Below are 25,883 nucleotides of genomic sequence, written 5' to 3'. Positions count from 1 at the left end.
CCCCCACCACCACCAGTACAATGTATCCCTCCGATTTGTCAGACGGAAGATTGGTCCTTTCCATGAGCTGAGCTCTTAATGTGTTTAGTAAACAATCATATTACAAAAGGGATAATGTAACAATTTTCTGTTTACAGATCAGGAAACAAAATGAAACACAAAGAAAAACAGGTTCAGGATCGGCTGTAATCCCGTGTTCAGAGGCGTGTCGGCGATTAATCCTGAAATGAGAGGGCGATTACTCATACCGAGGTTTCCCGTGGGTCCGGCGTGATGAGGACACAATGCTTATTAAATGGAAGAGAGAGGAAAGTTCACAGATAATGGAAGACTTGTTCACACAGCTACAGAAAGTAAAAAGATTACAATTCATTCATTGAAACTACAACAGAGGAAGATTGAAGGCAGGATTGACATGGATGCGTTTGCAGCAACATGGTAAAGAGAACCTGTCACCAAGGTAAAACATTTGCAGGTAAATCAAAGGTAGACGTCAAGGGCCCGATAAGCAATGTGCTTGCACCAAGAATTCTAACCCCACATCCACCAATCACATTCAAACTCTCAGGTCAGGGTTGAATCGTACTGCTGGCTGACTCTTTCATATGGATACTTCCGATCAACGACATGTTGGGATCCCTAGCTTTTTTGCAGGGGGGCCTTGTTTCCACCGAGCTCCTGGCAACCACTGGTTGCTAGGAGCTTGGTGGGGCGCAGGCAAGAGTGTCGCAGGTTGCCAGGAGCTGGGCGGAGAGATGTTTATTGCCCTTACACATCTCACCACCTGGCTTTTAGCATCCTGGGACACTCTGGCCAGACAGGGGGCAGCAGGAACACTGCAAACATTGTGGCCATGCTTCTCTGCCGGCTGCCCAGCCCCCCAATGAGACGCCTCAGGCTGCCTCATAGGGACAGTCCTGTATATGCAGCACTTAAATACAAGTCTATTTGCACTTCTTGTTTTCTCTTAGTCCCTCTGCAAAGTCCCACAAATGTCGGTTGATCCTGACAGTGAAGTCCACCTAATGCAACTTCCTGCGATGGGGTGGCAACAATGCTGCATTGCTCCTGAATCCAGAGCAGAGTTGTCACCCTTATGCAGGCTGTGCATGCTTGGCAGTGGGATGAGAATATGCTGCAGAAGGTGTGGCGATTAGCATTGTCAATCAGCATCTGGCCCCACCCACTGCTTTCTGGATTGGCAGCACTGCCTCTGCTGCCGAAACCCTCCCATCGTGAGCTGCAGTGTCTAGGAGGGGGAGCCTCAAACCAGGGCAGAGTTGCCCCTCATGTAGGCTGTGCCTTCTCGCACTACAGTGGCATGAGCATATGCTGCAGGGGGTGCAGCCATCAGCGTTGTCACTGCTGATCTGATATACCAGCCTGTAGCTTGGCCACACCCAGTCCCGCCCACTGCCTTCTGGATTGACAGGCACTGCCCCTGTTGCTGAATACCTCCCATTGTCCGCTGCAGTGTCTGGGAAGGGGGAGCGTGTGAGGCACAAAATCGTGGATTTGGATCAGTTAGGGTGAAGGAAGTTTTTTGTTTACGTTATGAGGTTTGTGCATCACATAGTACAAGAATTTGGGACTTGTTTAGACCGTCATAGAGGAGCCTTTAGATACACAAGAAAAGTTCAGTTTGGGACACAAGTATCTGTAAGGATCAGGTTTATGAGAAGCAGCCATTGCTCAGGTCTGGGGCCGGGTGATTAATGGCTGAGCTTAGATATGCCACGGCTCGTCAAAGAGATTTAAAGGAGAACTATGGGGTCAGGGCTTTTCCCATAGTTCTCCTTAGGGTAACAGGAGGACACAAACTAGCGTCCTCCCGTCACCCTAAGCTCAGTATACCGCGAGCTACAGCTACCTATATACTGAGACGCCGCAGCGGATCCCGACATCGATGTTGAGATCCGCCCAGCTGCGTGAGTGACAGCTGATCTAGAGGCAGAGCCAGCTGTACCCGCCCCCTCCCCCATCCGATCCACCAGTCAGCACTGGCAGATCGGAGCGGGGAGGGGGGAATCCAGCCCCTCCCCTGTCATGGCAGAGAGCCGTGACAGGATCGAGAGGTGAGCGAACGCCGGTATGTGTTCGCTCACCTCCCGATCTACTGAGCCGACCTGTGACAGTCTCATTGTCATAGGTTGGCTAGAACTATGAGGTGAGTGAGAAGCACTCACCTCATAGTTCTCCTTTAAAAAAAAAGTATTTACACTGAACTCTGAGCAGATATAAAAATGAGTAATTCGTGCAATTCTGTATTATTTTGTTCTTTAGTTCACAGAAGATAGTTGGGGAAGTTGATATCATTGTTTTGAGATTTCAGTTCAGTGCACAGGAAGTTGCAGGGATACTGGATTTCTGTAAGGATTAACAGGTATTTTCTCTGCCTGCAAAAAATGTGCTTGACAAAGGAAAACAAATGCAGTCACCACTACTAAAGATGAGAAAGCTGCAAAATATCAGATTTTTGTTCTTGGGCTTAGATATGCGTTAAAGTGGAACTCCAGTTTTGGATAGAGTGGGGGGGTGGGGTGGGGTGGGTTGAAGGGAACAGCTGAATGCCATCACGTTTTTACTGCTCTCCGGTGCTCCCCTCACTTCCTGTCCTGCAGACAATGTTTTACCAGACAGGAAGTGAGGGGAAAAAACATCAACAGTAATAGAAATAAAACCCTAAATCCTTTCCCCATTCTATCCAAAACTTGAAATAAAAGACAAAGACAACCTCCTGTAATCCCATGTACAGCAGTCACAGAAGCCCATCAGGCATGCTACAGGTACATGTTTTGACAAGGATAGGAGGAGAAGGAGCAAAGAGGTAGCAGAGGGATGAGCTCATTAGTCTGCTGCTGCTCCTTTACTGTCCAATGACAGGCTGGGGGCAAGGAAGGGACTACAGAGGGTTTTTGTATGTATTCATATTTCTATTTGTTGAATTAAATGTCTTTTTCTAACCTGACAGCGCTGTGTAAGAGAAAAGTCAGAAGAGGAGTGAGCAGATTGATGAATAAGCCCATCACTGTGCTGATCCGCCTTTCACTGTCCAGTCACAAGGTGGGGCTCTGGACAGCTCCTGCAAGTGCAAGTGAAACTGCAGCAGATGAAGATATGGTTTCCCTGCTTACCAGGCAGGACTGTGCTGCAGGGCAAAGCCGTGGGGGTCCACATTCTTTCGGCCATATAGTATAGCTGATACTTCTGACTCATTGAACAGGAGTTCTGGAGGTCTCAGGAGGTCAGAGGCTATATATGTGTTCCACTGGCTGGCTAACAATGCAGGGTTTAGGGCAGTGGTGGCCCGACATAACCAAAGGGCCACACATAATATTTAGTGAACATAATTCTACGGAATCCCCTCAGAGTCTATGGGCATGCTCCAAGAGGTGACCAGAGACCGTAGGCACGCTCCGAGAGGTGGCCAGTAAACGCAGGCACGCTCCGAGAGGTGGCCAGAGACCGCAGGCACGCTCCCGAGAGGTGGCCAGAGACGCTCCAAGGACTTGGCCAGAGACCGCGGGCACGCTCCAAGAGGTGGCCAGAGACGCTCCAAGGACTTGGCCAGAGTCTGCGGGCATGCTCCAAGGAGGTGGCCAGAGACTGCGAGCATGCTCCAAGGAGGTGGCCAGAGACTGCGAGCATGCTCCAAGGAGGTGGCCAGAGACTGCGAGCATGCTCCAAGGAGGTGGCCAGAGACTGCGAGCATGCTCCAAGGAGGTGAGGAACCTAGGTAAGGAAATCACAGACTACCATCTGCAGGGGCCCCCCGGGGCGCAGGTTGGACATCAGGGATTTACAGCCTGCTGTAATTTAACACTCGACGGGCATTTACAGAGCGGCAATGCATCTTATGCAACACGTTCTTCTTATATGACATTATACCATGACTCCTAATCCTGACCTCCTCTTCCCGCCTTCATCCGCTTTAATGCAGACAACGATGTCAAAAGGACACAACAGGCCGAGGACTGAAGGGGGAAGAAGCTCTGGGCTACGATTGCAAACAATAAGCGACTGATGAGCACAGCACTGGGTCATCTGTGGAAAGGTCCCAACCGATCATGATGGTACTTGTAGTATCCTCCAGCCTGCAGCAGACTGATGACATCATCTCAGCCTAGGCAAAGTCACTGGACTGGAACTGAAGAAGTGGTAGTTGCCGGGTTTTTATTCTGATCCCCTGGCTTCATTAAAGTGTACCTGTCACCACTCAATACTATAGACTGGCTGTAGACCAAAATAGTTGATGGTATCAGTTTGTCACAGCCATCAAATGCCCAGACACGGCCCACAGTTCAGTATGACAATATTGACTTTCTGAAACACTTCATAGTATCCCCGACCTGTAGCCCCTCCCGCTTTCTGATATCACCTGCAGTAGGTAGGAAGTATACGGACAAGACTTGCTCCAGTATCTACAGAACAGAAGCAGGTCAGGCTCTGCAATGAAGTTTGCTACCATTAGTGTAAATTCTATAAATGACCTCAAAGTTCTTCTGTTCTTTGCAAGGCTGGAGTTCATTCACAATTATTTTTCCATCATCCCATAAAGGGTAAAAATCCATCTCTGTCTTCCTGGCAACTTCTCTAACCTGGAATGATAAATCATACAGAGTGTGTATCCATCCGTTTTCTTTATATGTTCTACGGTAGGTTCCTTAAAAGGTGGCCATACACTTTACAACCATCGCAAGACCTTAAGGTGCCCATACACTGCTCGATTCTTATGAGAATCGCGGGGAATCCCGTGATTGTACGAGAATCGAGCAGTGTGAACGAAGACGTGCGACCGTTTCTACTGTACGGTCGCACGTCTATTGTCGAACCAACATGCTCGAAAACCCGCCGAGAATCGTACGATTGTCGGCGGGTTTCTAGCCCGCTCGTTCGATAGCTGTGGAACAGGCCGGTGTGCGCACGCGCACACTGCCCGTTCTGCATTGCGGTCATCGGAAGCCTGCACCTCAGCGGGGCGGGCTTTCGATGATCGCAAGTACGATCTGCCCGTCGAAGTACGATCTGCCCGTCCAAGGGCAGATCGTACGAGCTTTCAATGAGCATACGACTTTGTCTTGCGATGGTCGTAAGGTGTATGGGCACCTTTAGTCTTGCGATGGTTGTCGTGGGATTTCCCGCGATTCTCGTACGAGAATCGAGCAGTGTATGGGCACATTAAGTCTGTACTTGAAAACCGGGTCATCTTTTTTTAAATCCCAGAAGCCATAGAGGTAGATGGGGGAAAAAAAAACAATACAAAACATAATACAGACAAGTGAAAGTTTGACTAAATGAGGTCTGAAGCGATATTACTTAACTTACCCCCACTCCGATGCTCTCCTCTTCTCCCTGGTGCTCTGGGCTGTGCTTGATCCCTCGACATTATTTAGAATGGAAGGTTATTAGCCCTGCATTATATGTGGAGTGCGGGAGGCAGTCACTGGCAGGAGAGACACACAGAGCAAGAATTAGGTGCTATGTCCTGACTATCTACCCCTAGAGCTAATGGGCAGTTAACCCATTAGCTCTAGGGGGGGGGGGGGAATTGGGGGTCGCAATGCCTTTTTTTAGTCTTGTTCCTAAAGTTAAGCGAAACAAAATGGCAAACACACTCATCAATTCGTTACCAGCTTTACAGCAAGCTGCACACGGAAGGGCTTCAAACAGTAAGAAGTTTCCAGGCACACTCACCAGCCAGCATGCAAAAGAACCTGTCTAACCACTAAGGTTAAAAGCAGAGGTTTCGATATACGTCTTCTGCAGAAGACGTGTATCTAAACCTCTGCTTAACCTCAGTGGTTAGACAGGTTCTTTGGCATGCTGGCTGGTGAGTGTGCCTGGAAACTTTTTGCTGTTTTATTGTTCCTAAAGTCAGGATTTAAAGATCCTTTAAATACAGGAATGGGCAAGCTCTGGTCCAATTACAAATGCCATCATGCCTTTGCCTCTGTGATTCATGCCTGTGACTGTCAAGAGTCTTGAAATGCCTCATGGGACTTGCAACTCCACAACAGCCTGAGCTCGGAGGATGCCTACCCCTGGTCTATACCGAGGTTGTGTCATGTCTGAGGTCATCAGCTGTCGGATCTCCTTCGACACCTGCCAACAGGTGCGATCAGGGACAATTTCTGCATCTCAGCACACAGAGAGAAGGGCCTGGAAGAGTCACGAGACAGGGAGAGGCGAGAAGGGGCCCCCGCCGGGCCCGGAGCACGGATTTAGCTCTCCGTTTGATCCGCACAAACAGTTGTCTTCATCACTTAAATAAAACTGGCCCGGATTCATCTCCGCAGCTGCCAGTGCCAATCAAAACGCAGGATTTATTTCCCCTTTTAATTATAAGTTGCCAGTTTCTAAAAATTGCAAAATGATCACATTATTAAACATGGTCTCCAGCTAAATCACAGCACTTCACAGCGACTGATTTTTCCTGACGGCTTCCATGAGTTTTTGTCACGTGGATTTTACCATGGTGATTTTTTTTTGTCTCTATCAGAGGCGCACACATTTCTTTCAGCGACCCTTTAAATAGTAAATTCACCTAGGCTATAGAAAGTCTATGGTTCATGGCTAGGAGTTCATAGTGCGTAGCCAAGCCCACCAGTCTACGGCGCGTAGCAAAGCCCACCGGTCTACGGCGCGTTCTGCGGTTCCCAGCCAAGTCCACCAGTCTGCGGTTCCCAGCCAAGTCCACCAGTCTGCGGTTCCCAGCCAAGTGGGCTTTAGGCTAGGAGTCTATGAGGCATAGACATGGATCAATGATGGATCTCTGTTCCCTAGGTGGAGAAAAGGTCTTCATGCATAGCACAAAATCCACATGGAGAGGGCATCATATTCTGAGAGAAACACAAAGGGGGCTGCCACTACCCATCTTCCAAAAAATTCTTCTTGCCTGGTTATCATAATGATCCTCTGGTTTTAAAGCTGAAGTGCAGACTAACACTTTTTTGGAGCAGTAGCTATGTACCATTAAAAGGAAGTGCATATTCACAGGGCTGGGTGACATGGTGTCAGTACATTGAGGAAGTCCATCCTATAGGTGTCTCCAAAAAGGTAAGTTTACAAACTTTTAGATGGATATGGTTATTAGGAGCAGGATAGAACTTATGGAAATTCAATATAGAAATACAGATGTATTACCCTGTAATGGTTTAATAAATGTCCTTTGCAAAATAAAAATTGCCCCTGGGAATTTTCGAGCTCCCACGGTATTGTAGGTTTCTTATTTATGCTACAGATTTTGCTGCAGTAACATTTTGAAGATTTAATGTATCGGTTTTATTCTGACCTTGCAGTATGGAAACACTGTAGTCAATTTTAATTAAACTAAAAGCAACCATTACACAAGGCCCTGGGTGAACGTGCCATTTGCGTGTCACATTCTTGGAAGTGTCGTCAGCGGACTGAACTGTATGTCTCAGGGTACACGCAACCGGTCTCAGAATGCCGCTCTAAGAAAGTCCCTTGTTAACGCTGTAAAGTCTGGTCTAGGAGAAAGGTTACACCATCTCCAGGTTAAACCTGTGAAGATTTAGCTCAATTCATACAAACATCGAATTTTTCCAGGGGTGGGCAACCCCGGACCCTTCAGCTGTTGTAGAACCACGAGTCCCATGAAGGATTGCAAGACTGACAGCCACAGGCATGACTCCCAGAGGCAGATGCATGATGGGATTTGTTGTTAAAGCTCAGCTTGGAGAGGGCCATGGATGCCCAACCCTGGTTCAATGGCTACATTTGCAGATTTGAACTCAACGAACCAAAAATTGCAACAAATACATTGAGGTAAGGATCATATATTCTTTATTAGATCTTGTCACAAAGATTGGGCTACATCACTGAACGCTGCGATATCAGTGGCGTCACCTATGTAAATATAAAAGCTGCTAATGAGTTACTAAAAAAAAAAAAAAAAAAGTCACCATTTAGCAAATTCTGGTAAAAAGATTTGTGATGTCACCAGGAAAAGCAGCTTCAGTCAGGTACCCCCAAGGAGGTATAATGGAGGTGGATACGTCACATCCGCTCTTCTCCCAGCACAGCAATGAGAAGCTACAAATCCCATGATTATTATTATTATACAGGATTTATATAGCGCCAACAGTTTGCGCAGCGCTTTACAATACAAGGAAGACATTACAATCACAATACAATTCAAGACAGGATGGTGAGGAGGGCCCTGCCCCTGAGGGCTTACAATCTAAAAGGGAGGGGCAAGTGATGCCATGCGAGTTGCAATGAATGGTGTGCAGTGAATGTGACGGTCAGAGTGAGATCACAAGATCTGTCAATCAAATGACATTGACACAGGAGTATGAGACCCCCCAGGTCCGCACACTACAACAAGCAGGAAGTGGCAAAAAAAAGGTAAGGAAGTACTGCTCGAGTTCAGCTTTAAAGTAGCATTACAACGCTCAAACTTTTCTCAGTAACGAATCCAGAGCAAACAAATACGCATAGTCCAGCAAATAATTTCTTTGAATTTTTCCCCGAGCACTTGCAATCATCATGTTTCAGAACAGCTCCCTCTCAGCTCAGCTTCCCTGAACTTCCCGTCCAGTACAAGATCACAAGGTACAGATCAAACTCGATCAGCCGTCCATCTACTAGCTTGGAAAAGGGGACAGTGTGTTTGTGGAGTGTTTGCCTGTGTGTTTGTGGAGACACACACAGGTTACTAACACAAGTCTCCATAGGACCCTGCAAGGCAAAGGAGCCCACCCTAGATCAGGATATCAAGGCCAGTGCTCAGGGGACCAGCTGATTCTGTAGGAAGCTAGAACTTAAGCATCAAGGATCCATTGTAAGCGTCAGCATTTAAAATAGCTTAAAAACCATTTTGACTTTAATATCACTTTAAAATCACGAAAACATAAAAAAAGGAGTTCCCAAACAGTGGCAATCCGCCCAGGTAGCTGCCCCTGGCACCTAGCGCCAGTTATCAGCAATGCCAGCGTCCTGGCAGGAGATTAAATGGATTCAGGGAAGGAATTGGGGAACTGGAAAATGTCACAAAGTCATTAATTATAAATCGGAGATAAGAAAAAGCTTCTGAGGCCGTCCCTTTAACCCTCAAGGCATGTAAATCGCTGGCGGACGAATATTTCCCACACCATACAGCAGAGGCACCCCCCATGTATCTCTGAAGGCCCCTCCCATCAAATCTTTCCATTCCCAAACAAATCATTATTTACATCAGAATAAATCGGAGCGGGTCAGCCACATCTGAGCCGAATGTTATTTTTATCATTACTAATGTGGCTTTTGGAGAAGACGACGAGGTCTCTGATGCGCACAGAAGTCAGCTGAAGGCCAATGTGTTCAGAGATGTCAAAATGTTATTGAGAACACGACATGCAAGTGTTTGCAAACTTTCCCAAGATTCCCCAAGGACGCCGAAGTTTCATGGGGGTGCAGCTATGCACAGATTAAAAGGAGAACTATGAGTGGGAGGTGATTTCCACTCACCTCATAGTTCTAGCCGACCTGTGACAATGAGACTGTCACAGGTCGGCTCAGTAGATCGGGAGGTGAGTGAACACATACCGGCGTTTGCTCACCTCTCGATCCTGTCACGGCTCTCTGACGTGACAGGGGAGGGGCTGGATTCCCCCCTCCCCGATCCGCCAACGCTGACTGGCGAACGGACGGGGGAGGGGCGGGTACAGCTGGCTCTGCCTCTTAGATAGTTCTCCTTTAAAAGCATTGGAGCGTGGCAATCGAAGCCAAAGAATGCAACCGTCCCGAAACTTGAGAGAGTGTAGACTTCCAAGAGACGGTTTAGGACGGTCGGGTAATGTTAACGCATCACATGAAGATTATATAATATTACTTTCAAGTTAAATGCATATACGGGCGCAGTTATACCTGGCAAAGCTGAACTCCGGGATAAGCAAATATTGTCCTCATACAAGAGTCATGTGTATTCTTCCTTGGTGAGCTTTGTGTATTTCTTCCAGATCTGTGCAGTAATTCAGTGTGAAACCTGGAGCTTCCTGTAATAAAGGACGGTCACTGCTGCCCTCTCTCCTTGTGAGGGGCGACTAGTCTTGTCTCCACCCCCTCCTGTAATAAAGACCGGTCATTGCTGCTCTCTCTCCTTGTGTAGGGTGACTGGTCTGGTCTCCGCCCCATCCTGTAATTAGGACCGCTCACTGCTGGCCTTTCCCTTGTGCAGGGTGACTGGTCTTGTCTCTGCCTTCTCCTGTAATTAGGACCAGTCATTGCTGCTCTCTCTCCTTGTGCAGGGTGACTGGTCTTGTCTCCGCCCCATCCTGTAATTAGGACCGCTCACTGCTGCTCTTTCCCTTGTGCAGGGTGACTGGTCTCTCTCGTTTTGCACTGTGACTGGGTCTGGTCTCCACCCCCTTCTGCAGTTTACTATAGTGGGTGTGGCCTTCTGGGTCCCTCCCACAGCTCTGCTCTCCGCACAGGCTATGTGCCACACCGTGATGATGTCACTGCTACATCTACAAATAAATTAATGGGTTTCTAATGGCATTTGGTGCACAAATAAAGGGTTTATATTCTTTATTGCTTTTGAGGAATATATTTGAATTCATGTTTTTGTGTACAAAGTTTAGCTTTAGTTCATCGATCCAGTATTGAGGTCTACTACACAGCACAGCTCTGTCTGTCTGGCCAGGAGACCTGATTTCAATCTGCTGCAGTTCAGTAACACTTGTAGGTCTTGTCCCTCCCATCAGCCTGTGACTGCATAGCGCAAAGAGAAGCATCGGAGTGATGAGCTCTTCAGCTCGCTCCTCCCATCAGCAAGCTTCATGCCCCAGAGCACAACTGATTGGCTCCTCGTTAAGGTGCCCATACACTGCTCGATTCTCGTACGAGAATCGGGCGAAATCCCGCGATCGTACGAGAATCGAGCAGTGTGAACGAAGACGTGCGACCGTTTCTACTGTACGGTCGCACGTCTTTTGTCGAACCAACATGCTCGAAAACCCGCCGAGAATCGTACGATTGTCGGCGGGTTTCTAGCCTGCTCGTCCGATAGCTGCGGAACGGGCCGGTGTGCGCAAGCGTACACTGCCCGTTCTGCATTGCGGTCATCGGAAGCCCGCCCCCTCAGCGGGGCGGGCTTTCGATGATCGCAAGTACGATCTGCGAGTCTAAGGTGGGCAGATCGTACGAGCTTTCAATAAGCATACGACCCATCGCAAGACAAAAGTCTTGCGATGGTCGTAAGGTGTATGGGCACCTTTATGCGTTGCCGCCTCAAAGTCTGAACTCTGCTGTCAGGGGCTGCAAGAGGCTGATACCAAGTCCAATTCAGGTACTTACAATGGTTCTATAGAGAAAAGAACATGCAATGATGGATTAATAAACGCAGAGCCGCATTCATGCGTGTCCTTTTACATCTGCCTGGAGTTCAGGTATAAGTAAAGTGAAAAGCGATAAGCAATCATAATTTATTGCTCGGTTCTCTTTAGAAGGAAACGTGACGGCAGGTGATAGGTCTGTAACGTAGGTGGCATCTAATGCTATGGCTGCTATAGGTTATCACCATCGCTCTTTGCACTGTGGACCTTAACCTTCAATGTGCATATAAAAAAAAAACCCACACACACATTTATCACCCCGCGGCCACCAATCACAATGAAACACAACAGATGGAGAGTAAATGTTTGAAGCGTTTGGTGCAGGGGCGTAACTAGAAATCACAGGGCCCCATAGCAAAAGTTTCTATGATGCCCCGTGATTGCTAGTTATGCCACTTGCAGAGCCCTCCATAGACTCTCTATGGTGGGCTCTGCAAGGTCTCAGTTGCACTGCACAACTCTTACCCGTCACCTCCGCGGTCGTCGCCGCCGCCCGGGCCCTGCCTCCTCTTCCGTTCCCGGGCTCCGCCTCCTTCTATCGACAGGCCCCGCCTCCTCTTACATCACTGGCCCCACCTGCTCTTAGATCGCTGGCCAGTGAAGCGATAGGAGGAGGAGGAGGGGTTGCTGTTAGGCGGGCCCCGCCTCCTTTACTGCATCTGCTGGCTGTCACTGACACAGCTCCGCAGCGGCTGTGAGGGGGAACGTTCTCCTTCACAGCTGCTGCTGAGCTATGTCAGTGACAGCCAGCACACGAGACGCCATAGCGACCCAGGCAGCCCACACGGCATCAGAGGGATGTCTGGCCGGGCCCCCCTGTGCACGGGCCCCATAGCGGCCGACTGGGTCGCTATGGCGATTGTTACGCCACTGGTTTGGTGGTTGTACTATTCGGACCTTAAAAAAAAAGCCGGCTTCCCAGCCAATCAGGAAGCCGAGCAATGACCCACCTCCCGGCTTCTTGATTGGCCGGGAAGCCGGCTCAAAGCTGATCTGCTGGGAAGCCAGCTTACTGGTCAAACAGCATGTAGCCGGCTTCCCAGGCAATCAAGACAGGCGGTGGGTAATGACACATGCTAGCGGAAGTACCGGTACTCGGTATCGGCGAGTCCCTATTGCTCGATACCAAAAAAACGGTATCAGTACATCCCTAGCTTATGATGAAAGACAGAGGTGTGCCGGGGACAGTCAGGCTGTGGAGGAAAGAGCTAGATCAGGGCTGAGCAACTGCGGCCCTCCAGCTGTGCTTTAACTAAAGATCCCAACATGCCTCTGGGAGTCATGCTTTCAACTGTCAGTCTTGCAATGCCTCATGGGACTTGTAGTTCCAGAACAGCTAGAGGAACAGAGTTGGCCACCCCTGAGCTAGATGATGCTGGTTGGGGAGATGAATTCCTGCTCTAGACAAGTGAAGTGAAATCTTTTCAATGGGGTACATATGGCAAAAAAAAACTCACAAGGGGATTAGCCCTTCCCTATTCTATTAAAAAAAAATCAGATCAAAAAACAAAAAATATAATTATTGTAAATAATAATAATAAATAATATAGTTCTGGCTTAAGAAATTCTTCAACTGAGAAACCAAATTGAATGCGGTCGCTTTTCCCATAAAATCACAGAGGTTCAATAAGAGGTAGATGTTTCATGGCCCGACCACACAACTTCAAGGACTAGAAGGTAATGGGGGCGTTGTGATATTTCTGGGAAATTAAGAATTGGCCTGTTTTTTGTGTTTTCTTTCCTATAACAATCATTGGCACAAGTGCCATGTTCCCCAGCCACAGCGGTAAAATCCCCGCAGTTAGAAAGCCTTGGCCAAGGACCAGCTAACACTCTCTGACCAATAACCATAATGTAACTTGTCTAAGAAATGATTTGAGGTGCAGCTTCTCTGCAATTTGTGGGTTTCCTCAAATTATGATTCTACACGCAAACTGAGAGGCTCCAATGTTTTTGTGTTCTATTTCATTCATTTAATTTGTATTCGTGTAAAATGTCGTCTTTTTGCAGAATGAAATTGTAACCAGTTTTGTAAAATAAAATTTAAAAAAATCAAGAATTAAATTGGAGTTAGATATTCAGCAAGACCTTTTGATTAAACCGAACTACAGCAATGTTATCTAATCATGGTCCATGTGTTACAAGGTGTATGGGGTGTAGAAAATGATGCTTCAAATAGCATGGCTTCATTGACTTCGCAATTAGGTCACAGCAGTGAGGCCTACAACTCATACAACAGAGGTCTAGCATAGTCATTCATGCATCTCAAAGGCCAACACAGCTGAATGGCCTGTCTGTCAACTCAACAGCCAGCCTGGCCTGCCTGCCAACTCAACGGCTTACCTCCAACTCAATGGCCAGCCAACTTAAGTGCCAGCCCAGCCTGCCTGCCAACTCAACGGCCAGACCAACTCTTACCCCCAACTCAATGCCCAGCCAACTCAAAAGCCAGCCTGGCTCACCGCCAATTCAATGGCCAGCCCAACAAGCCACCAACTCAAAAGGCCAGACTATCCTGCCAACTCAATGGCTTACCCCAACTCAATGCCCGGAAACTGAACAGCCAGCCTGGTTTACCCCCAACTCAATGCCCAGCCAACTCAACAGCCAGCAGGCCCCCCCGCCATATCAATGGCCAGCCCAGCCTGCCTGCCAACTCAACGGCTCGGTCGGCCAACTGAACAGTCAGACCAGCCTGCCAACTCAAGCACCAATCTGGCTCACCCCCAACTCAATGGCCAGCCCGGCCTGCCTTCCAACTCAACAACCCGCCTGGCTTACCCCCCACCCCCCCAATGCCCAGCTCAGATTGCTACCAGCTTAATGGCGGTTATTTTATTGTATACAATGTTAGGACGGGGCATCTAAGAAGAAGGATTACTCTCATCTTCATTTGGTACAACTAATCAGTTCTGCAACTGACACAAAATAACAGTCACGTCACGCGAGCGTTTTCCAGCTATAAAATCCCAGAAGCGTTTTCTTTCAAAAGGAATAGTTTGATAGCAGCCAATGGAAGGTCATAGCAATTGTTTTGGCATTTGTAGCTCAGTCGCCAAGTGATTGACTTTCAGCAGCAATTTCAGCTGACTGCAAAAATCACCATATTCGATATCGACTAGCTAATATCACAATGGCAATTTAAAGCCGCCTAGATACGGGTGGTGACTTCAGAAATATCCTTGTGGCCACCTTCAGAAGATAGTGAGGAAAGTATAAGGATACTACAAACTAAACTTCTAATGTGACATCTCCAACCCAGAGCCTTAGCTAGCTCCTTTTGCACCCGAGGCAAGAACAGAAAATTGTGCCCCCCAACAGACGTGTGCGGTATGTGACATCATGCACCCCGCCTCCAGGATGGTGGAGCGCATGCGCAGAATGCACTGGAGGCCAAATCCAAAATAGCATAAAAATCTGTTTCATTTGACGAAACTAAAGAAAACATTTTTAGTTTCCGTTCATTTCGCCCCAAAACATTTTTTTTGTCTTTGCACATGTCTAATAATGTGTGCGGTTTTTTTCCACTGTTGGGGGGCTTCAGGGAAATATTAGGGGTCTAAATAGGCCCCTGACATTTCCCCTTTGAAATAGAAAAAAAGAGAGTCCTCTGCCCATACAGGAAGGGGAGAGCAGCAGGGATCCGAGGAGAAGCTGGAGCCTGTGCCGCTCCTCTTATCACTGCCGAGCTGGCCGCCTGGCGCCCCTGTTGCCAACTGCCCCGTGCTTGCCCATGGCAACAGGTGCGAGGGGGCACAGCCAGGCCGGCCCTGGCTGTGCCCCCTCTCAGCTGTGCCTGAGGCGAGTGCCTCACTCGCCCCATGGTAGCTACAGCCCTGCTCCAACCCATCAATAATACCAAAGAACTGCCCATCGTTCACCCAGATTGGAATAGTCAGGCGTTCCCCAAAAATCAATATTTAAACCTTCCAGATTACTTTTCTACATTAAATAAAGGGCAAAACCAGACCCTATGGCCCAGGCATGGTGACCGTGAACATGTGTTAGCAAGCGCTAATTTAAAAAAAGTGTGCTACAGGAAACATTTGTTGCTACAGATTCCAGCGCATGCAATGAAGTGTCATACAAGAGCACACCAATTATAAATAGAATGATGAGCCTCAGATATCCAATCCTCCAAAACCATCTGTGACCTCTGATCTGCTTCTAACACACACGCCTGACTCAGACCTCCTGTCATACATCAATCACAGCGAACCAAGGTATAGCGCCAACATATTCTGAGGCACCGGACAATGCAACGGTCAAACAGAACAGTGCAAAAATCAATGGGAAACCAGGCAGGAAGGGTCACCATTGTTCAAGATTAACCTTTAAGCAACATCCTTCAATGCAAAGAAGAGATTCTTAAATGAGGATTGAATACAATAGACAATTCCTGTAGGTCTGATGTAACGTATGGAACTATAAAATAAACACGGGATAACATTCTGCTTAGATAGACAGGTATCTGATAGATCGATAAAAAGGGAACATTAACACGAGAGATAAGAAGATACAAATTATACAAGGGGAGCAGAAAGACTAAATACTGCTGTGACCACATTATATAATCATTTCTGCAGTCTAAGCATTAGGCAAGTAGGGAATCTCCTCTCACTACAGAGACCAGCAGGAGTCACTGGGACTTGTAGTGCCCCCACAGCTGGACAGGCAATTCTAACCTAAGCCGTCTAATGCAGCATAGCAGGGACACTGCAGTGGAAGACTTTTACAGAGGTTATAGAGCCTGCTAACCTCATGTGAGCATGGCCACGCTGGGGCTTGTAGTTCCCCAGCAGCTAACCGTTCTAACAATCTTTTAGATTGTAAGCCCTCACGGGCAGGGCCCTCCTTACCATCTTGTCTTAAATTGTATTGTGACTGTAATGTCTTCCTTATATTGTAAAGCGCTGTGCAAACTATTGGCGCTATATAAATCCTGTATAATAATAATAATAATAATAATCTCAATGCAGAGGCAGCTGTCAGTGTGACTGCAGTCCCTTAAAGCTAGCCCCATCCCCCAGGACAGTTCCCGGACAGCTGACACCACACTGTACAGGTTACAGAGGAAAGTGGAGCTCCTGCTGCCTGTCACCTTCACTCTCAGGGGCAGGCTGACTCTGAAGTCCCCCGACAAGCCCCGCTGATCCTGCAGACCTTTGATCTTGCCCATAAACAGGATGCAGGATCCTGCCCATGTGTGTGCACGGTTTCTGCAGATCTTTCCCTGGGAGCTGGAAGCCTCCTCCAGTAGGGGCTGGTGGGTCTGTAGCTTCTAGATGCCTCCTTCAGCGGGGGGGCTGGCGGACCCCTAGGTTCTAGGTGCCTGCTCTAGAAGATGCTGGTGGATCCCACAGCTTCTGTATGCCCCCTCCAGCAGGGACTAGTGGATCCCCAGTTTCTAGATGTCTCCTCTAGAACACACTGGCAGATCCCCAGCCTCTGAATGCATCTTCCAGCAGGGACTGGTAGATCCCCCCTGCCCTTGGATCTGCCATCTCCCATACACAGGCTACCTGCTCTGCGGCTTCCCATGAGCTGGGTGTCTGCTCCTGCAGAGCTCTTGCAATCGCCCAGAAGCTGCCAATGGATGTAGCATGACATGACGCTGCACTGGAAGATCGCAGAGCCTTGCCGGAGCTGTCATGTCCCTCCTCTCCTCCCCAGCGGCAGGCTTACCTTCTCCTGAGCCCTGGTCAGCTTCTTCTGCACGTTGCTAGCTATCTTCCCCGCAGAGACTCCCTTCCCCAGCTCAGCCATCTTGCCTTCCCTTTAACTGGACGTCAAATAATCAGATCAGAGGCAGCAGGAGGAGAAAAAAAAAACCCTCCTGGCAGAGACAATGGATATACTGCCCCTCCTGGGGGCAGGGACAGCCTTTTAAAGAGAGAGTGCTCAGAGCAGGCAGCAACTCCTTAAAGGGGCAGGCGGAGGAGTGGAGTCACAGGAGGGACATCTGCTCGGGAAGGATCAGAAAGAACTGGATGTAAACATTATGTACCCCTGCCATGGGAGGAAGGAGGATTAACATGGGGGGGAGGGAGGGGGATGGATCTGAAGGAAAACTCTCTGCACACCAACAAATAAACACAAGGCAATAAATATTTGGCATCTAGGTACAGATATTTGTATCTGCATGCCAGGACAGGAGGAGTGTTGTATCATTGTTACATTGTTACATTGTATCTATTTACATTTCCTTTGCTGTGTGTTTGGAATTATTATATTACATAATATTTAAAGTGGATCTGAACCCAAGAATGAAGATTTAATTTATTGCCGCTTAGATGTGGCGACTGCACTCGTTTTATTTCTTTTTTCAGGACTTTTCCCCCATTATTTTCACCCGGTGATCCTGCCAGTAACACACTTCCTGTCCCAGGGTGACAACGCTCACTCACCGTCAGGGCCGGTGCACACCTAGGCGACACTTCACCGCGCGGTTAATCGCGCACGAATCGCCAAGGTGTGTACCGATCGCGCTGTGGGTGCCCTTATTTTTTAATGGCACCCCAGTCGCGCCGGACGGATTGCGCGGGATTCCGCCCGTGCTTCCTAACAACAGCCGCGCGTCGTGTATCGCAAAATAAAAAAGGTACATGTACCTTTTTTCTGAGCTTGCCGCGCAGATGTCACCCCATTGAAGTCAATGGGGCCACGTGGCAATCGCTGCCTGCATTGTGCAGGACCGCGCGATCCCGGATTGTGGAGGTCTGCACCGGGCCTAAGGGCTTTCTCTCTCTCTTTGAGCAACATCTCTTTGATCACTTGCGGGGGTGGGGGGGGGCCTGCCACCTCCTTTCTGACTAGAACTTAGCAACCTGTGATGTTCTGGCCAGCGTCCCGCCCAGCTCCTGGCAACTAGTGACGTCAGTGAGTGGGCGGGACGCCGGACAGTAGACATGTGCGAATCACAAAAAAAATTTGGTGTATAAGCCAAGATGGCGATGCCAATACAAGCATGTGATGTCACACGATGTATGGGGTACTTTGGCTTTTTTTTCTTTAGTGTTCTTTGTATTTGGTGCTTCTTTTTGTGTATATTTGATAAATATTTGTGTACTGTTTTCTCCTCTATAAATAAAGATAAACGAGGGGCTACTTTTGGCCCCAGAACAAGTCCAGGACAGTTGAAGCCCTTCCGTTACCCTCAGGAGCCATTTTAAGCCCATTGTCAGCCTGCAGACCAAAAGTTGATTTCAATGAAATTAGCCGAAATTGGAAAATTTTACCAAAATTTCAAAGAAATGAAAACTCTGGATTTCGCTCATTTGTAGTGTGTTTGTGTCGCGTGAGACGTCGTATATTCCTGGAGCTTTGGGTGGCCAGCTCGACAGCAGGAGAAAAAAAGGAACTCGCCATTCTGTAACAATGAGCCACTTCTTGAGAAAGAGTTTCATTTCTGTAATTCAGACGTCCGGGTTCTGTTTTGGTTTTACTTTTCGTCTTCGGTAATAACTGCCAACCATCCTTCGAGAGTTTCGTCCTCTGACCAAATGTGACCCATCCCCCGTCTCTGCATGTAAGCACCAGCTCTGTGATGGAGATGTGAACCCTCATTTTGTTTATTTGCATTATAAACAATTGTTATTGTTTTTGATAAATCCTTTGTTTTCATACTTTGTTACATCTTGTGCTGCCGATCTCCTGAAGCCACTTCCTGTCTACATACACTCCAACGATGGTTTAATTGACATTTCTCAGGGTGAGTGTCCTAATGGTGACAACACTGGACCACGTCTGTGTAATGTGTGTTTACACAGCCAGTTGTAGCCTCCATTGGAAGCCATTGTGACAACAACAACACAGAATAGAAACTTGGAGACAGAGTCAGAGCGTTGTCACCATTTAACAGGAAGTACCTGATAAAAGATCTCAATAGAAGGATCACCAGGTATTACTGTATAAAGTGTCTCCTTAAACTGCATTACAATGTTAAAGCTTCAAGGATATCCTTATTATCCCCCTTGCAGTGTGGAGGAGGGCCTGGGCACTGCAAGAGTTGATTTTGCCTAATTCCTGAAGTTCCAAACTGCAACACACCGACACAGTCCACATGCGTTGTGCTGCACTGCGTTGTAGGAGCGGGACCAATCATTTTTGTGAATTGGCAGCTCATTTATTTTCAGTGTGCTGCCTAACACAATGCATTTTAAAGCACCAAAATACATACATGGTAGCGCACTGGATGATGGTGTGAGGGGGCCCTTTAAGGGTTCATACATGTTAGAAACATGCAGACTGTTTTACCGGGCCTTAAAGGCACAGTCTACATTTTGCAACAAATTAATAGATGCACCCATATTGCAAAAATAATATATATATATATATATATATATAGTGATATTTGGGGAATTCAGCACATATGGTGAGCGCCATGGGGACCAGTCTTGAAGGCCTTTTAACATAAACAGGACAGAGTAGGAATGCACCGATACTAGTATCGGTATCGGTGCCGATACCGAGTATTTGGGCGAGTTCTCATACTTGCCCAAATGCTCCAATGCCTAGCCCGATACTTCCTGTATCAGGAAGCCGGCAGCACGTCATTACACGCTACCCGGTTTCCTGATAGGCCGGGAGGCGGCTCCATGCTCTCTCGTCAACTGGCTTCCTGAATGGGTCTTCCCTTACTCGGTAATTGGTATCGGCGAGTACCGGGAAAAAATTATCGTTACTCGTGCTCGGTACCAAAATACCGGTATCGGTGCATCCCTAGGACAGAGTTTTATTTCTTTCATCAACACAACATAAAGTCTGCTTATATTTCAGCAAGTAGATAATGTCTCACCGACCAAAGATTGTCGCACATACTCCATGCGTAACTGGCTCTTTAAAGCTGGCCATACACCTTACAATTATCTGCAGATTTTCTGTGGTCAGATGGAGAAGGTGCAACAGATTCCTCCATCTACACTAAGCTGTGTGTATGGAAGAATCTCCCGCTGGGCCGAGCTTCAGTATCTTGCTAGTCGGCCCCGCTGGCTCTCAAAACACCTGAACAATGCCTGCGTCCAATCAGATTGTTCAGGTATTTTGAGAGCCAGCGGGGCCGACTAGCAAGATACTGAAGCTCGGCCCAGCTAGTTTGTGTCCTCCCCTTACCCTTCGGAGAACTATGGGGAAAAACACTGACCCCATAGTTCTCCTTTAAGCCTCCTCGGCTATCTTCCCTGTGCCTCTAGCACACACAGCCACCTGGCTCCCCTCTGACCTCTGACCTCTGACCTCTGGGTGGAGACCTCCTGACTCCTGAACACCTCTGTTCCTCTTCCCAGCTGGAGCCCAGAACACCAGCCAGCACCCTTCCCATAAGGTCTGTTCACAGGTGTGCAATCATTAGGTGCTGGCCACTACTAAGCAATGGCCCCAGGAATGTGTACGGAGGACAGGTAGTACACCGGCAGAGGGGAAGGAGCGTTCAGCCAAAGGTAAGTAGGGGGGGGGGATGTTTAGAGGGAGCCAGATTGGAGGGGGGAAGTGGAATTACCCTTTAAATGGGAGCATTTGGGAAATGTCTCATTGTTATTCTATCGGAAGGTTTGGTGAGCACCGTATGATCTATAACAAGGACGGCACGGATGGACAACCCATAGCCTGGTTCCTGGCTTCCATGTTTTTGTCACGTGCGGTCTGATGTGCGAGTCTCAGGCAGACCGGGGCGGCATGCTCATGTCTCACACACAGGATTTCGGAGCAGTCAATGGAAGTTCGGTGACGTCACACAGGAAGGAGCTGCGACCTGAATGGAAGCCGCACACTGTACGTGGAAACTGAGAAGGAAATGGGAATCTGGAGCATCTGAGGCCGACTAGGGACGACCTCCGGGACACAGGACTCCGACTCTGAACCCGGAACACAGAGACCGCGGAAGAAGAGACGCCCGCCGATGACCGAACTATCTGATGATTGCTATTAGAACTTTCCAGAACTTTACAAGTCTGCATGAGTACATATCAGACACAGAACAATATACAACAACAGTGTCATGAGTCACAACTCCCACTAGATAGCCTCTGTGAGACTTTACCTAGGCTGAGATGATGTCATCAGTCTGCTGCATGCAGGAGGACGCATTTTTTCAGTCTCCCCTCCCCCAGTGATCAGTCTGCTGCAGGCAGTAGGAAGCATCAGACATTTGTGAACAATGTGGACTTGCATGACTGTGTCATCTCTGAGCCGCCATCTCAGTCGTAGATGGTGACCCTGGGTGATGCCTGAACAAAGATGGCGCCGTCCTTCTGGAGAGGAAAGCAAATAACATCATTGTCAGGGGGAGTTATGTGATCTCTGGGAGAGGTAATAAATACCTGGAAGTGTTACATGGACACATTATACCGCCAGATCAGTAGAGCCGGAGATATCAGCAGTGGAAGTTATATCCAGATCTCATCAGATGTAATTAGATCTTCCCTTTCAAGTCTTCCTACAGGTGGGTTGTATTACCTGGAGGGTATGGGTGCCTATTATAGAGGGGCCGTAAGGAGGATAGGGGTGCCTAGTATGGAGGGGCAGTAAGGAGGATAGGGGTGCCTAGTAAAGAGGGGCAGTAATGTGGATAGGGTGGATAGGGGTGCCTAGTAAAGAGGGTAGTAAGGAGGATACGGGTGCCTAATATGGGGGGGGGGGGGGGGGGGGGGGGGGGGGGTTGACTAGTAAAGAGGGGCAGTAAGGAGGGGAGGGGTGCTTAGTAAAGGGGGCAGTAAGGAGAATAGAGGGGCCTAGTAAAGAGGGGCAGTAAGGAGGGTAGGGGTGCTTAGTAAAGGGGGCAGTAAGGAGGATAGGGGTGACTAGTAAAGGGGGGCAGTATGGAGGGGAGGGGTGCCTAGTATGGGGGGGCAGTAAGAAGGATAGGGGTGACTAGTAAAGAGGGGCAGTAAGTAGGGTAGGGGTACAGTTCTACTTGAATGCACCCAAAAAATTTAAATGGTCTCTAAGAGAAGTCAACGTTTGCGTGCAACCTCTGCTGCCAATGTCTTTAGATCAGGGGTAGGCAACCTGGGCCCTCCAGTTGTGGTGAAACTACAAATCACATGATGCATCTGTCTCTGTCATGCTTGTGGCTGTGAGATTCTTGCAATGCCTCATGGGACTTGTAGTTTCACATTAGCTGGGGTGCCCAGGTTGCCTATCCCTGCTTTAGATGAATCCGGCATTTCCAGAAGCGGATTTCATCGGATTTTTCGGTTTCTTTGCTTTGAACAGGAAAATAATTCTCACTTTCCGCTGCCGACCACTCAGCAACCATAGATTGACTTCACAGCAGAAGAACTGTGACTTGTGAATCTACAACACGGTGACAACGTTTTCTGGGTGACGGGTTCTCTTCGAGGAAGTTTTCTGTCTCCTCTGATAGGCCATTCTGTTTGCTGGAGTTTTCCTGTAACTGGAAATCCCTCGCTGAGCACCAGCCGGCGGATCGTCTATCAAAGTCCAAGGACCCTCTTATGCAATCATTAAATTCCATGTGAATTCCAGGCGGTGAACTTCCAGCGGAAGGTAGGTCAGTTACAGTTCTTAGCTGCCGGCCTGAATTCCTCTTTTAGTGGATGAAAAGTCAAAACTGAGTTTCGGATGGAGTGGGGAGGGGTGGGGGATAGGCGGGGCTGTAGCTACCATGGGGCGAGTGAGGTATTTGCCTCAGGCACAGCTGAGAGAAGGCGCAGCCAGGGCCGGCCTGGCTGCGCACCCTAGCCCCTATTGCCATGGCGAGCACAGGGTGCCATGGCAACAGGGGCACCATGTGGCCAACACAGTCGCTGCTTGGCAGGGAGAAGACGGAGCGGCAAAGGCTCCAGCTTCTCGGAACCCCGCTGCTCTCCCCTGCCTGTATGGGCAGAGGCAGCGGAGATTCGATGAGAAATGAAGTACTGCAGCCAGCGGGGAGTAGGAGGGGGGTTGGGGCATCGGAGGGAGCTGTCATCCAGGATGGCCGTGTGATGCTGATCACTCCAGTGTTTGTAAATAACTGGAGACACATAATAGTATGTAGACTTGTGCGCCGTCAAAAAATTTGTTTCGTTCCGTTTTGGAATATCCATTATTTCGTATTTCGTAATTCGTGTCCGAAACTCAATTCGGATTCGTCCGAAATACAAATTTTCGTTAGTTTCGGCACATTTTCGTAACTGTACGAACATTCGTTATGATGAAGTTAAAAAGCAAAAATACCTTTGTTAATATTGGAGTCGATGGGGTAGTTGTTTTTTTTATCCGAAATACGAATTCCGTTAATTGATTCCGGATCCGAATTTCGTATTTTAGGATTAAAAAAAAACTACCATCAACTCCAATATAAATGTACTTTGCTTTTTAACTTCAATATAACGAATGTTCGTAACGGAACGAAAATACGTCAACGGAATTTCGTATTTCCTGCCTGTGTATTGTAATGCGACTCTCAGCAGCAGCGGATCCGTATTTCGGATTTAAAAAAAAAATCTTGTCATGTTGTTCAACCTCATTTACAGGGGTAATATTAGTTCCTGTTTCAAAGAAATTCGGATCTGAAATTCGTTAACGGAATTTCGTATTTCGGATATAATTTGGAAACTGCAATTCGGATTTCGGATGCTTCGGAATTTACGAATTTCAGGAAAATTCGTACGAATTCCCCAGTCATGAATGAACAGGAAGTGCAAAGACTAAAAATTTGTGTCAAACGAAATTAACAGAAACTAAAAATATTTTCATTAGATTCATCAAACAAAAACCCATTTTTATGCTATTATGGATTTGGCCGCCAGCACATTCTGCACATGCGCGCTGCCATCCTGGAGGTGGGATGCATCACACAGGTGACTTCACACGTCTGTTGGGAGGGGCACAATTTTCTGTTCTTGCCTCGGGTGCAAAAGGAGCTAGCTACGGCTCTGGGGATAGGTCTAGGACCCCTGTTATGTTTTAATTGCTGTCTATTGTCGTCCGGCACAAAAAGTGATTGGAAATCCAAAATGTTTGAGTTGTCACCAAGACGGGAAGAAAGTGGAAATCTTCCAATGGGGGCACCTGTTCTGGTGACAACTCACTTTAAGGCAATTTCCTTTCACTTCCTGCTGTGTCCTTGGGATAGGAAGTGAAGGGGGATCTCCCCAGTGGGATCAGGATGACAAAATAAAAACTGTCAGAGGTTTTAGGTTTTCACGACTCTACCAAAAACTAAAAATTCACATGCACATTAAAGCTGAACTCCGGGTGTATTCTTCTTGAATCTTGGTGAGCTTTGTGTATTTCTTCCAGATCTGTGCAGTAATCCCGTGTGAGACTTGAAGCTTCCTGTAATAAAGACCAGTCACTGCTGCTCTCTTTGCTTGTGCAGGGTGACTGATCTTGTCTCCGCCCCCTCCTGTAATAAAGACCGGTCACTGCTGCTCTCTCCTTGTGCAGGGTGACTGGTCTCATCTCCGCCCCCTCCTGTAATAAAGACCACTCACTGCTTCTCTCTCTCTCTCCTGGTGCAGGGTGACTGGTCTTGTATACGCCCCCTCCTGTAATAAAGACCGCTCACTGCTGCTCTCTCCTTGTGCAGGGTGACTGGTCTTGTCTCTGCCTTCTCCTGTAATTAGGACCAGTCCTTGCTGCTCTCTCCTTGTGCAGGATGACTGGTCTTGTCTCCGCCCCCTCCTCTAGTTTTTGCAGGCAGCCAGTATTGGGCGGGGCCTGCTGGGTCACCCCATAACATTCCCAAGGCCGGTGGTGGCATAAAGGGAAACTTGAAGAGCCGCGGGAGAGAATCAGCGGTGCCAACGAAGCCGGCGCTAGAGGAAGCGAGGCGGCACTGGAGGGAGCAGAGCCGCATAAGCCGATGTTTCCTCTATAGCGCCGGCTCCTGTCACAGGCGGAGTGATACCAAATGCGCTCCGCCTGTGAGGAATCTATAGTGAAAGCGCGCTTCGCTCATTCTGGCCAGCGATTGGTTAGCAAATTGCTCTTGGAAAGGTACGGCACCCCTGATTGCCCTGATCACCATATTCTTAACTTTGCCAGTTTGGATGATTTCATTTGGATTTGCGTTAACTTTGGATTGTTGTACATTATAAAAAAAAAAATATGACCTACCCCGAAAATAAGACCTAGTGTGTTTTTTTTAAGCCAAAAAAAATATAAGAAGGTGTCTTATTTTCGGGGAAACATGGTATATATATATATACACAGGCACGTTGTGCGTATGTGAGGAACTTATCTGCTCATTTTACAACTTGGAGAAACTTATTTTGGTCCCATCATCTTTTTTTGAGTCCCTAATTTGAGTCCCATTCCTAAAATAATCCTGACATTCCGAGGATTCCGGGGATTACTGGAGGACATTGAGGGCTGCGCACAGCAAGAATAAAGATGGTACAAAATAGCACATCTCCCGACCACCCCCGATGCCGGCTCTGTAGACTTTGTCCTAAATTGTAGATTTGGGTTGGAGCTCAGACTGAGAAGACACGAAAACTTTCGGGATTTCATGGTTTCGGTTGAATTCTTGGCTCATCCTCAGTGTGAAAAGTGAATAAAGTGCATGGTGCACGGGGGCAGTCTCAGAGCAGCACG

At 48.0% G+C, this 25,883-nt stretch overlaps 1 protein-coding gene across 1 annotated transcript in view; it reads right to left on the bottom strand.

Annotated features, from left to right (window-relative positions):
• BIN1 (bridging integrator 1) overlaps positions 1 to 17,212 on the bottom strand; it is a 104,231-nt gene extending 87,019 nt beyond the window's left edge. Inside the window, exon 1 of the mRNA XM_018554447.1 lies at positions 17,025 to 17,212. Within this exon, the coding sequence (XP_018409949.1) occupies positions 17,025 to 17,105 (81 nt within the window). The 5' untranslated portion in view covers positions 17,106 to 17,212. The remainder of the gene's footprint in view (positions 1 to 17,024) is intronic.
• Positions 17,213 to 25,883: the final 8,671 nt, after the last annotated feature.

The sequence above is a fragment of the Nanorana parkeri genome, unplaced genomic scaffold, assembly GCF_000935625.1.
Source record: "Nanorana parkeri isolate BGI_ZX_2015 unplaced genomic scaffold, ASM93562v1 scaffold159, whole genome shotgun sequence".
Taxonomy (NCBI): Eukaryota; Metazoa; Chordata; class Amphibia; order Anura; family Dicroglossidae; genus Nanorana; species Nanorana parkeri.
The sequence above is the reverse complement of the archived record's forward strand: the minus strand, read 5'-3'. Positions and strand labels throughout refer to the sequence as shown.